The sequence below is a fragment of the Anomaloglossus baeobatrachus genome, chromosome 11 (assembly GCF_048569485.1).
Source record: "Anomaloglossus baeobatrachus isolate aAnoBae1 chromosome 11, aAnoBae1.hap1, whole genome shotgun sequence".
Taxonomy (NCBI): Eukaryota; Metazoa; Chordata; class Amphibia; order Anura; family Aromobatidae; genus Anomaloglossus; species Anomaloglossus baeobatrachus.
The window spans coordinates 56,955,606-56,968,893 of NC_134363.1; the positions used below are offsets into that span (position 1 = coordinate 56,955,606).

Sequence of the window (13,288 nt, forward strand, 5' to 3'; positions counted from 1 at the left end):
AGATAGATAGATAGACACCTCAGTTCAATTTGCAAAAAATTAAGGACTCTTTATTGACCTATGTGGCAATGTTTCGGTTTTATAACATAACCTTTCTCAAGTCTGTTAGGGCACTGAAATGTTGCCACATGCGCTAATAAAACTGGCCCCTAATACTAGGCAGTAAAACTCTAGGAGGACTGTCCTGGATTTGGGGGGCTGTTTTTCTTTCCCAGAATGTGGGCGATATGTCTAGCTTTCATCTATATCTGCCTCATGGGAATAGAGTTGAGCGCGGTTCGTGGTTCGTGGTTCTCCAGTTCGCGGCTCGAGTGATTTTGGGGCATGTTCTAGATCGAACTAGAACTCGAGCTTTTTGCAAAAGCTCGGTAGTTCTAGAAACGTTCGAGAACGGTTCTAGCAGCCAAAAAACAGCTAAATCATAGCTTGGTTTCTGCTGTAATAGTGTAAGTCACTCTGTGAATCAAACTATTATCACATTTCAGTGTATAGTGTGCGTGAACAGCGCCTTCAGATCACTGCTGTTTCTATAATGGCGATCGCCATTTTTTTTTTTTTTTTTTCTTGTCTTCCTTCCCTAAGCGCGCGCGTCTTGTGGGGCGGGCCAGCATGTCAGCCAATCCCAGACACACACACAGCTAAGTGGACTTTGAGCCAGAGAAGCAACGGCATGTGTGATAGGATCTGCATGTCACATGTCCCTGCATTATAAAACCGGACATTTTCTTCACGGACGCCATTATCTGCCTTCTGCGTCTTTGGTGTCAGACATCACTGTCGCAGCTCCGTCTTCCTGAGTCCTATAGCCGATACAGCTGTATGCGCTGCATACACAGCGTTAGACAGCTTAGGGAGAGCACTTTATAGCAGTCCTTTTAAGGGCTCCAACCGGCAGGGTCAGAGAGCCATAGGTGACAGGTCCTGCAAACAGCAACAGCGTCTGTGTAGCCCAGGTCAGGGATTTCCTACCTGCATTTCACCATTAGGAGGGAATAGAAAGGCAGTCTTCCATTCCTCTACCCAGAGCACCACAATCCTGCCACTGTACCCTCTTGTCCTCTGCACACTCCAACTGATAACTAAGCCATTATACTAGCAAACACTCAGTGTACCTAGTGGCATCCTATACGTGGCTATTGGACTTTGCTATAGTCCCACTAGTGCAAAGACATTTGCAGAGCGCGTCTGCCTGCATTGCACACTACAACTCATTCTAACCAAGCCATTATACTAGCAAACACTCAGTGTACCTAGTGGCATCCTATACGTGGCTATTGGACTTTGCTATAGTCCCACTAGTGCAAAGACATTTGCAGAGCGCGTCTGCCTGCGTTGCACACTACAACTCATTCTAACCAAGCCATTATACTAGCAAACACTCAGTGTACCTAGTGGCATCCTATACGTGGCTATTGGACTTTGCTATAGTCCCACTAGTGCAAAGACATTTGCAGAGCGCGTCTGCCTGCGTTGCACACTACAACTCATTCTAACCAAGCCATTATACTAGCAAACACTCAGTGTACCTAGTGGCATCCTATACGTGGCTATTGGACTTTGCTATAGTCCCACTAGTGCAAAGACATTTGCAGAGCGCGTCTGCCTGCGTTGCACACTACAACTCATTCTAACCAAGCCATTATACTAGCAAACACTCAGTGTACCTAGTGGCATCCTATACGTGGCTATTGGACTTTGCTATAGTCCCACTAGTGCAAAGACATTTGCAGAGCGCGTCTGCCTGCGTTGCACACTACAACTCATTCTAACCAAGCCATTATACTAGCAAACACTCAGTGTACCTAGTGGCATCCTATACGTGGCTATTGGACTTTGCTATAGTCCCACTAGTGCAAAGACATTTGCAGAGCGCGTCTGCCTGCGTTGCACACTACAACTCATTCTAACCAAGCCATTATACTAGCAAACACTCAGTGTACCTAGTGGCATCCTATACGTGGCTATTGGACTTTGCTATAGTCCCACTAGTGCAAAGACATTTGCAGAGCGCGTCTGCCTGCGTTGCACACTACAACTCATTCTAACCAAGCCATTATACTAGCAAACACTCAGTGTACCTAGTGGCATCCTATACGTGGCTATTGGACTTTGCTATAGTCCCACTAGTGCAAAGACATTTGCAGAGCGCGTCTGCCTGCGTTGCACACTACAACTCATTCTAACCAAGCCATTATACTAGCAAACACTCAGTGTACCTAGTGGCATCCTATACGTGGCTATTGGACTTTGCTATAGTCCCACTAGTGCAAAGACATTTGCAGAGCGCGTCTGCCTGCGTTGCACACTACAACTCATTCTAACCAAGCCATTATACTAGCAAACACTCAGTGTACCTAGTGGCATCCTATACGTGGCTATTGGACTTTGCTATAGTCCCACTAGTGCAAAGACATTTGCAGAGCGCGTCTGCCTGCGTTGCACACTACAACTCATTCTAACCAAGCCATTATACTAGCAAACACTCAGTGTACCTAGTGGCATCCTATACGTGGCTATTGGACTTTGCTATAGTCCCACTAGTGCAAAGACATTTGCAGAGCGCGTCTGCCTGCGTTGCACACTACAACTCATTCTAACCAAGCCATTATACTAGCAAACACTCAGTGTACCTAGTGGCATCCTATACGTGGCTATTGGACTTTGCTATAGTCCCACTAGTGCAAAGACATTTGCAGAGCGCGTCTGCCTGCGTTGCACACTACAACTCATTCTAACCAAGCCATTATACTAGCAAACACTCAGTGTACCTAGTGGCATCCTATACGTGGCTATTGGACTTTGCTATAGTCCCACTAGTGCAAAGACATTTGCAGAGCGCGTCTGCCTGCGTTGCACACTACAACTCATTCTAACCAAGCCATTATACTAGCAAACACTCAGTGTACCTAGTGGCATCCTATACGTGGCTATTGGACTTTGCTATAGTCCCACTAGTGCAAAGACATTTGCAGCACGTCTGCCTGCGTTGCACACTCCAACTAATTATAACTAAGTTGCATTGTCAGGGATATTTATTCTTTATTATTCTGCTGTTAATAAAGCTAGACCACCACTGCAATCTTCACCACCTCTCAATTTTTACTACCACATTTTCAGTCCACAATCTTGTCGCAATCAACATGAGTGGCAAAATGACAGATGCTGGTGGAAAGGGGAAGAGGCGTGGTGGAAAAGGCAAAAAAGGTTTTGTCCGTGGGGAAGGTGGCAAAGCTCCATTATCATCTGCTGAAGATAGACCATCTACCAGCAAAAGTAAGATGTCTACTACTTACCGTGGACAATCCGATGTGCTCCCTTTGTTACGGACACGAACAACAGGAACAAAGGTAGATGATGGGCAAAAAAGGAAAATGCTTGAATGGATCTCAAGTGGTCCAACAAGTGCCCTCTCTGCCACTTCAAGTACCGCATCCAAAAAACACCAGTCCTCTGAGTTGTCATCCCAATCAAACTTGCTTTCTCCCAGCTCTGAAGTCTCCATCAGCCCTGCACAGTATGGTAGAACTGAGATGGCTGAGTCTGCAGAGCTGTTCAGTCACACTATAGCCTGGGAATCAGAGGTCTGCTCCCAAGCTACAGTGAGTACAGAACAGGAAATGGTCTGCAGTGATGCCCAGAACCTTTGTGACTCAGATTCAGGCCGTGAGGACCAAGTTTCTGAGCATAATGTTGACCCTTTGTCACAAACTGTAACACCTGTGGTTATAGACAATGAGGAACATACTGATGAAGATGAGACGCAGATACCCGATTGGGATGACAACTTAAATATTCCGTCAGGGCAAGAAGAGGCTCGGTCTGAGGGGGAGGGGAGTGCAAACACAACAATTGATGATGACGTTCTAGATCCCACCTACTGTCAACCCCCAGTCAGGCACTCGAGGAGGTCAACAGAGGCGGTGGAGGAGGATGCAACCGACGACGAAGTTACCTTGCGCCTTCCTGGACAGAGTCGGAGCACTGGTAGCACGTCTACAACTGCATCCTCAGCCACCACTCTGCCTATGAGCATTATTCGGGGTGGATCAACAGGTCGCATGGCCTCTAAGCCTTGCCTAGCCTGGTCCTTTTTTCACATCGAAAAAGATCGCCCAACTCATGTGATATGTAACATTTGTCATGATTCTGTTAGTAGAGGTCAAAACCTCAGCAGTTTGACAACTTCTTCCATGAATCGTCACATGACTAAATATCATAAGTCCCGGTGGGAAGCTCACCGTGCTGCAATGCGGCCTAGTGGAGCGAACCATCCACCGCCCGCCCCTTCCACTGCATCCGCGCGCTCTTCATCTTCTAGGACTGTGGGGACAGCTGCCACACCTGTTTTTCCACGCAAAACTTCCACCACTGTAACCGCAACAGGCAGTTTGCTTGTAAGGTCGTCAGTTGGTTTGGAAGGGGAAACAAGTGAGTGTGTACAGCTCTCTCAGACATCGATAGCACCAACGTTGGATGAAGGCAACATCATGTCTCCGCCTGCACTTTCCTCACAAACCTGCATTTTTCAAGGGACACCCTACTCAACACCGTCTACACACAGCAGCCAGATCTCTGTCCCTCAGATGTGGTCAAATAAAAGGCCACTTCCTCCGACCCATGACAAAGCTAAGAGGTTGACTCTATCCCTCTGTAAGCTGTTGGCTACCGAAATGCTGCCTTTCCGCCTAGTGGACACACAGGATTTTAGAGACCTTATGTCTGTCGCTGTGCCCCAGTACCAGATGCCTAGTCGCCACTACTTCTCTAAGAAAGGTGTGCCCGCGCTACACCAGCATGTCGCACACAACATCACCGCTTCCTTGAGAAACTCTGTGTGTGAACGGGTGCATTTCACCACCGATACTTGGACCAGTAAGCATGGACAGGGACGTTACATGTCGCTGACTGGGCACTGGGTAACTATGGTGATAGATGGTGAAGGGTCTGCTGCACAAGTCTTGCCGTCCCCACGACTTGTGTGTCAATCCTCTGTCTGTCCAAGTTCCGCCACTGCTTCTGCATCCTCCACCTCATCTGGGTCCTCCACCTCCGCCCCAAGCCTGCCTGGTCAGGCCACCAGCGTTCTCACTGCGCAGAAGGAATCACGCACCCCTCATTACTATGCTGGCAGCAGAGCGCAACGGCATCAGGCGGTCTTTAGCTTGACATGTCTTGGTAATAAGAGTCACACAGCTGAGGAGTTGTGGTCAGCTTTGCGGTCCGAGTTTAATAAATGGTTGTCTCCACTCAAACTGCAGCCTGGTAAGGCCGTGTGCGACAATGCTGCAAACCTGGGTGCGGCACTTCGCCTGGGCAAGGTGACACACGTACCTTGTATGGCTCACGTGTTGAACCTTGTCGTGCAGCAATTTTTAACACACTATCCCGGCCTAGATGGCCTTCTGAACAGGGCACGAAAACTGTCAGCTCACTTCCGCCGTTCAAGCGCCGCAGCAGAGCGACTTGCATCGCTCCAGAAGTCTTTCGGCCTGCCGGTTCATCGCCTGAAATGCGATGTGGCGACACGCTGGAATTCAACTCTCCACATGTTACAGCGACTGTGGCAGCACCGCAGAGCCCTGGTGCAATACGTCATGACGTATAGCCTGGGCCAACGAGATGCAGAGGTGGGGCAGATCACCCTGATGGAGTGGTCTCAGATCAAGGACCTATGCACCCTTCTGCACAGTTTCGACATGGCGACGAATATGTTTAGCTCTGACAATGCCATTATCAGCATGACGATTCCAGTCATTTACATGCTGGAGCACACGCTAAACACTATTCGGAGTCAGGGGGTGGGACAACATGAAGGGGAGGAACTACAGGAGGATTCATATGCGCAAGGGACAACAACATCACGAAGGTCCAGACGTTCATCATCACCAACGCAGCAGGCATGGGACCATGGGGGACAGGGATCGACAAGGGCGCATAGTAGCAGGCGAAATGTTGAGCAAGGTGCAGGAGAACATGAAGAAATGGAGGACGAACTGTCCATGGACATGGAAGACTCAGCGGATGAGGGAGACCTTGGTCAAATTTCAGTTGAAAGAGGTTGGGGTCAGATGTCAGAGGAAGAAAGAACGGGTAGCACCTCTATGCCACAAACACAGCATGGACTTGGTCCGCATGGCTGCGCAAGACACATGAGTGCCTTTTTGTTGCACTACCTCCAACATGACAGTCGTATTGTCAAAATTAGAAGTGATGATGACTACTGGATTGCCACACTATTAGATCCCCGGTACAAGTCCAAATTTTGTGACATAATTCCAGCCATAGAAAGGGACGCACGTATGCAGGAGTATCAGCAGAAGCTGTTACTAGATCTTAGCTCGGCTTTTCCACCAAACAACCGTGCAGGTGCAGGGAGTGAATCTCCCAGTTGTAACTTGACAAACATGGGACGGTCTCGTCATCTTCAACAGTCTACCCGTACCAGTAGGACCTTTTCTGGTGCCGGTAACAGCAATTTTATGGAATCTTTTCATAATTTTTTTAGACCCTCTTTTGCAAGGCCACCAGAGACAACAAGTCTGACACATAGTCAACGGCTGGAGAGGATGATACAGGAGTATCTCCAAATGAACATCGATGCCATGACTGTGCAACTGGAGCCTTGCTCCTTTTGGGCTTCAAACCTACAAAAATGGCCAGAGCTCGCAACTTACGCCTTGGAGATTTTGTCGTGTCCAGCTGCCAGCGTTGTCTCTGAACGTGTATTCAGTGCTGCTGGGTGTGTGCTGACAGATAAGCGCACGCGTCTGTCCAGTGACAATGTGGACAGACTGACGTTCATCAAAATGAACAAGTCATGGATCCAGAAGGAATTTACTACCCCTGTGTCATCCTGGGGAGAGTAAATGCTTGTGGATTTGGAATGTGCTTGATGCAAATCAAAACATCCTGTTTGCAACTAGGGCCCAAGTGCTGCCACTGATGGGGTGGGTGTCTGTGTGGCCCAATTTTTGGAAAAAAGGGAGACTCCGCTTGGAGTAACCCTTGCTTGCTGTGTTTTTAAAAGAAGCCAAGATGAACAGAGCTGGGATCAGGAAAGACTTTGCTACCTACCCCGGTGTCATCCTGGGGACGGCTAAGAATAGCGTATTTTTGAATGTGCTTGATGCAAATCAAAACATCCTGTTTGCAACTAGGGCCCAAGTGCTGCCACTGATGGGGTGGGTGTCTGTGTGGCCCAATTTTTGGAAAAAAGGGAGACTCCGCTTGGAGTATCCCTTGCTTGCTGTGTTTTTAAAAGAAGCCAAGATGAACAGAGCTGGGATCAGGAAAGACTTTGCTACCTACCCCGGTGTCATCCTGGGGACGGCTAAGAATAGCGTATTTTTGAATGTGCTTGATGCAAATCAAAACATCCTGTTTGCAACTAGGGCCCAAGTGCTGCCACTGATGGGGTGGGTGTCTGTGTGGCCCAATTTTTGGAAAAAAGGGAGACTCCGCTTGGAGTAACCCTTGCTTGCTGTGTTTTTAAAAGAAGCCAAGATGAACAGAGCTGGGATCAGGAAAGACTTTGCTACCTACCCCGGTGTCATCCTGGGGACGGATAAGAATGGCGTATTTTTGAATGTGCTTGATGCAAATCTAGCTGTGAAGTGTACAACTGGGGCACAACTGCTGCCACTGAATGGGTGGGTGTGTGTGGGGCCCAATTTTTGGAAAAAAGGGGAGACTCCGCTTGGAGTAACCCTTGCTTACATTGTTTTTAAAAGAAGCCAAGATGAACAAGTCATGGGTCAGCAAAGACTTTGCTACCTACCCCAGTGTCATCCTGGGGACGGCTAAGAATAGCGTATTTTTGAATGTGCTTGATGCAAATCAAAACATCCTGTTTGCAACTAGGGCCCAAGTGCTGCCACTGATGGGGTGGGTGTCTGTGTGGCCCAATTTTTGGAAAAAAGGGAGACTCCGCTTGGAGTAACCCTTGCTTGCTGTGTTTTTAAAAGAAGCCAAGATGAACAGAGCTGGGATCAGGAAAGACTTTGCTACCTACCCCGGTGTCATCCTGGGGACGGTTAAGAATAGCGTATTTTTGAATGTGCTTGATGCAAATCTAGCTGTGAAGTGTACAACTGGGGCACAACTGCTGCCACTGAAGGGGTGGGTGTGTGTGGGGCCCAATTTTTGGAAAAAAGGGAGACTCCGCTTGGAGTAACCCTTGCTTGCTGTGTTTTTAAAAGAAGCCAAGATGAACAGAGCTGGGATCAGGAAAGACTTTGCTACCTACCCCGGTGTCATCCTGGGGACGGATAAGAATGGCGTATTTTTGAATGTGCTTGATGCAAATCTAGCTGTGAAGTGTACAACTGGGGCACAACTGCTGCCACTGAATGGGTGGGTGTGTGTGGGGCCCAATTTTTGGAAAAAAGGGGAGACTCCGCTTGGAGTAACCCTTGCTTACATTGTTTTTAAAAGAAGCCAAGATGAACAAGTCATGGGTCAGCAAAGACTTTGCTACCTACCCCAGTGTCATCCTGGGGACGGCTAAGAATAGCGTATTTTTGAATGTGCTTGATGCAAATCAAAACATCCTGTTTGCAACTAGGGCCCAAGTGCTGCCACTGATGGGGTGGGTGTCTGTGTGGCCCAATTTTTGGAAAAAAGGGAGACTCCGCTTGGAGTAACCCTTGCTTGCTGTGTTTTTAAAAGAAGCCAAGATGAACAGAGCTGGGATCAGGAAAGACTTTGCTACCTACCCCGGTGTCATCCTGTGGACGGCTAAGAATAGCGTATTTTTGAATGTGCTTGATGCAAATCAAAACATCCTGTTTGCAACTAGGGCCCAAGTGCTGCCACTGATGGGGTGGGTGTCTGTGTGGCCCAATTTTTGGAAAAAAGGGAGACTCCGCTTGGAGTAACCCTTGCTTACATTGTTTTTAAAAGAAGCCAAGATGAACAAGTCATGGGTCAGCAAAGACTTTGCTACCTACCCCGGTGTCATCCTGGGGACGGCTAAGAATAGCGTATTTTTGAATGTGCTTGATGCAAATCAAAACATCCTGTTTGCAACTAGGGCCCAAGTGCTGCCACTGATGGGGTGGGTGTCTGTGTGGCCCAATTTTTGGAAAAAAGGGAGACTCAGCTTGGAGTAACCCTTGCTTGCTGTGTTTTTAAAAGAAGCCAAGATGAACAGAGCTGGGATCAGGAAAGACTTTGCTACCTACCCCGGTGTCATCCTGGGGACGGCTAAGAATAGCGTATTTTTGAATGTGCTTGATGCAAATCAAAACATCCTGTTTGCAACTAGGGCCCAAGTGCTGCCACTGATGGGGTGGGTGTCTGTGTGGCCCAATTTTTGGAAAAAAGGGAGACTCCGCTTGGAGTAACCCTTGCTTGCTGTGTTTTTAAAAGAAGCCAAGATGAACAGAGCTGGGATCAGGAAAGACTTTGCTACCTACCCCGGTGTCATCCTGGGGACGGTTAAGAATAGCGTATTTTTGAATGTGCTTGATGCAAATCTAGCTGTGAAGTGTACAACTGGGGCCCAAGTGCTGCCACTGAAGGGGTGGGTGTGTGTGGGGCCCAATTTTTGGAAAAAAGGGAGACTCCGCTTGGAGTAACCCTTGCTTGCTGTGTTTTTAAAAGAAGCCAAGATGAACAGAGCTGGGATCAGGAAAGACTTTGCTACCTACCCCGGTGTCATCCTGGGGACGGATAAGAATGGCGTATTTTTGAATGTGCTTGATGCAAATCTAGCTGTGAAGTGTACAACTGGGGCACAACTGCTGCCACTGAAGGGGTGGGTGTGTGGGGCCCAATTTTTGGAAAAAAGGGAGACTCCGCTTGGAGTCACCTTGCGGTGTTTTACATGACTTTAGAAGGGCGTGCCATGCCTATATCTGTGTGTCCTCCTCTTTTTCCTTGTCCAGCTGTTTTGTTTTCGCATGAGTACATGTCCTTGTCACTTTCCCATGTGTTTGTGTTGTGTTGTGAGTTGTTTGTCACCTTTTGGACACCTTTGAGGGTGTTTTCTAGGTGTTTTACTGTGTTTGTGATTGCCTGCCATTGTTTCCTATGGGCTCGAGTTCGGTTCGTCGAACGTTCGACGAGCCGAACTCGAGCCAGACCCCCCGTTCGGCGAACCGCCTCGAGCCGAACCGGGACCGGTTCGCTCATCTCTACATGGGAATGCAAATACTGTTGAATACAGTGGTGCAGCGGGTATCTCCACTATTCATCTGTGGTGCAAATGAGGATAATCCAAATTCACAGATTTGCAGTCTTATTTATTAGATTAAAAATTAGTTAGATACATAACCATTTTCTGCAGTATATAGCATTAAATGCAATTGAATTTTTGAGGAGAGCTGTGACATCGTACATTGTAAGGAGCATTCATTATTTGGAGGGATAGTCTGGGGCATTGTACTGTGTGTGTGTGTGTGTGTGTGTGTGTGTGTAGGGGAGTGTAGTGGCATCATACTGTATGGGTTAAACCACTGTGTGGGCAATTATACCGTGTGAGAGGAGCACTGAGGAACACTGTGGGGGTATGATAGTGTAAGAGGTAAAGTCCTAGTAGGGTATAATTCTCTGTGGAAGGGGTGCTGTGAGGGCATCATATTGAGTAGAGTGGTTAATATGGCGAGGGGGACCAGGTGAAGAGGGACACTTTGCAAACATCATACTTTGTGAAAAAGACACTTGGGCCATCAAGCTTTATGGGGTCGTGGGACTTTGGAGGCATACTTTGTAATGGAGGCCTTTGGGTTATCAAACTTTGTGTGGGAGACACTATGGGGACATCATACTATGTTGAGAGCACTTTACTGTGAGTGAGGAGTGCACTGGGGGTATGAGATTGTTTTAGTGGATTGTAAGAACATCATATAGTATAGCGTGAATCATGGTATGGGAATGGTACCATGACAGAGGGGCACTGTGGGGTCATCATAGTATATGGAGGTAAATACTTTGTATGAGGTAAAGCCCAGCTAGGGCATAATACTGTGGGGAAGAGAGACTGTTGCGGAATCATACTGTAGAGAGAGGTAACTGTGAGGAGGGGAACCGGGTGAAGAGGAACACTGTGGGAGCTTCATACTTTGTGAGGGAGACACTGTGGGAGCATCATAATTTGTTAAGCAGATACTTGGGCCATCAAACGTTAAGGGGTGGTGGGACTCTGGAGGCATAATACTGTGTTGTGGAGTCTTTAGGTTAGCATACTTTGTGTGGGGGATAATATGGGGGCATCATACTATGTTGGGGGCACCTTACTGTGAGTAAGGTGCACACTGGGGGTATGATATTTTGTTTGTAAATTATGGGAACATCATACTGCATAGAGTAAATTATGCTGTGGGAATGGTACTGTGTGAGAGGGGCACTGTGGGGACATCATAGTATATGGAGGTGAATACTTTGTATGAGGTAAAACCCAGCTAGGGAATATTAATGTGAGGAAGAGAGACTGTGGGGGAATCATACTGTATAGAGAGGTAACTGTGAGGAGGGGAACTAGGTGAAGAGGAACACTGTTCCCTTCACAAAGTATGATGCTCTCACACTGTGGGAGAATCATACTTTGTGAGGGGGACACTGTGGGAGCACCATACTTTGTGAGGGGGACACTGTGGGAGCACCATACTTTATGAGGGGGACACTGTGGGAGCATCATACTTTGTGAGGGGGACACTGTGGGAGCATCATACTTTGTGAGGGGGACACTGTGGGAGCATCATACTTTGTGAGGGTCACACTTGGGAAATCAAACTGTATAGGGGGAGTTGTGGGGTCATTGTAGGGAAAATTGTGGAGTCATTATTCTATGTGTTGGGGTACCATACTGTGTGGGGAGCAAACTGTTGGGGCATTATACCTTGTGAAGGAACACTGCACTGCATTGAGGCCATAAAAAGGGCAATAAACTGTGAGGAAACATGAGCTTAAGTCAAGCAAAGCAGGTAATGGTAGGGAAATGTTGGTACATGTGCAAAATATGAAGCTAGTTCCCCCTAGTGACCCTTACCAAGACACAGTCCTGCTTCTATATACACTGTCGGTCATATATCATTTTTCTTATACATGCAGGTTTCAGAGATGAAGATTGATCCGCTGGAGAAAAGCTTGACCTCCCCTTCACCATCCACTGTAGTTTCGGCTGTGACTGAGGCGCTGAACGATGAAGAAGAGCAACAAGCAAACATCTCGGAGGAGGCGTCTCTGGAACCAGATGTCACTACAGCTTTATAATCACATCATGTTTGCAGAGTTTAGATATTAAGTTGAAGGACAAATACTGGATTTTGTAGCAATTTTGTAAGACTATATAAACAAAGAAAAATGTGTGTGTGGTTTTAAAAAAACATCCCTTGTTAGAAATAATTGCATTCCCCCTATTTGGTAAATATTTAATCAGCATATTACATATATTGTATCGCACTACATTGTATAGTATACAGTCATAAAGTATATAAATCAACAAGATTCATTTTTGTTAAAACTGAGGCTCCTTCATAAGAAATTCGCTTTTCAACTTTTCTTAATCGGCCTTATTAGTTAAGGTATGTTCACACTGCGGGTCTTTCCAGGAGTCAAAACATCAGTTTTTCAAGTAGAAGACGCATAAGGAAAGTCTCCTTATTAGTAAGGTTTTTTATTTTGGCTTTTTTTGGATGTTGTCAAAACTTACAAGTGAACCTAAAACTCAATGTCTTAACTGTTTACCTTTAAAAACGAACTACTTTTATAATTTACATCAATACAAAATCCTACCATTCCTTTTATCCTTTTATTATGTGTTTTTATTTTTTTCCACTTCTGATGAGGTTTGGTTTGAACCTCCCAGCCTGTACTGTGGTTTCTCATACAAAATGTCATCAGAGGGGCAAGGTTGCAATGGCTTAATTGAGGCCCTTGAGACACTAACCAGAGTCATGGAATGATTGCTTTACTCTTATTACCAATCTCATGCCTGGCCTTCTGTGTACATAAGATTAAGATGGCACGTCCCTGCCTCATTGCTTTGGGGTCTGAATGAGCATAGTATGTGTATATGTGAACTGTGTCTCTCTGCGCCCCTCCTGATCATTAATATTTTATTGTGCACCTTAAACTGATGAACAAGAAAATATGTAATTTATGAAGCTGAGTGTACGTGTGAGTAAATGTTTGTATGTACAGTCATGGCCAAAAGTTTTGAGAATGCTACAAATATTAATTTTTACAAAGTCTACTGCTTAAGTTTTTCTAATGGCAATTTGCATATACTCCAGAATGTCATAAAGAGTGATCAGCTTAACAGCAATTACTTGCAAAGTCAATATTG

General features: G+C 46.6%; 1 protein-coding gene across 2 annotated transcripts in view; it reads left to right on the forward strand.

Moving 5' to 3' along the window:
• LOC142256285 (immunoglobulin superfamily member 1-like) overlaps positions 1 to 13,091 on the forward strand; it is a 41,694-nt gene extending 28,603 nt beyond the window's left edge. The window contains exon 7 of one of the 2 annotated variants that reach the window (XM_075327892.1): positions 12,052 to 13,091. In XM_075327892.1, coding sequence (XP_075184007.1) covers positions 12,052 to 12,213 — 162 coding nt within the window. In that variant the 3' untranslated portion in view covers positions 12,214 to 13,091. The remainder of the gene's footprint in view (positions 1 to 12,051) is intronic. The other variant, XM_075327894.1, reaches the window with a different exon arrangement.
• The last annotated feature ends 197 nt before the right edge of the window (positions 13,092 to 13,288 follow it).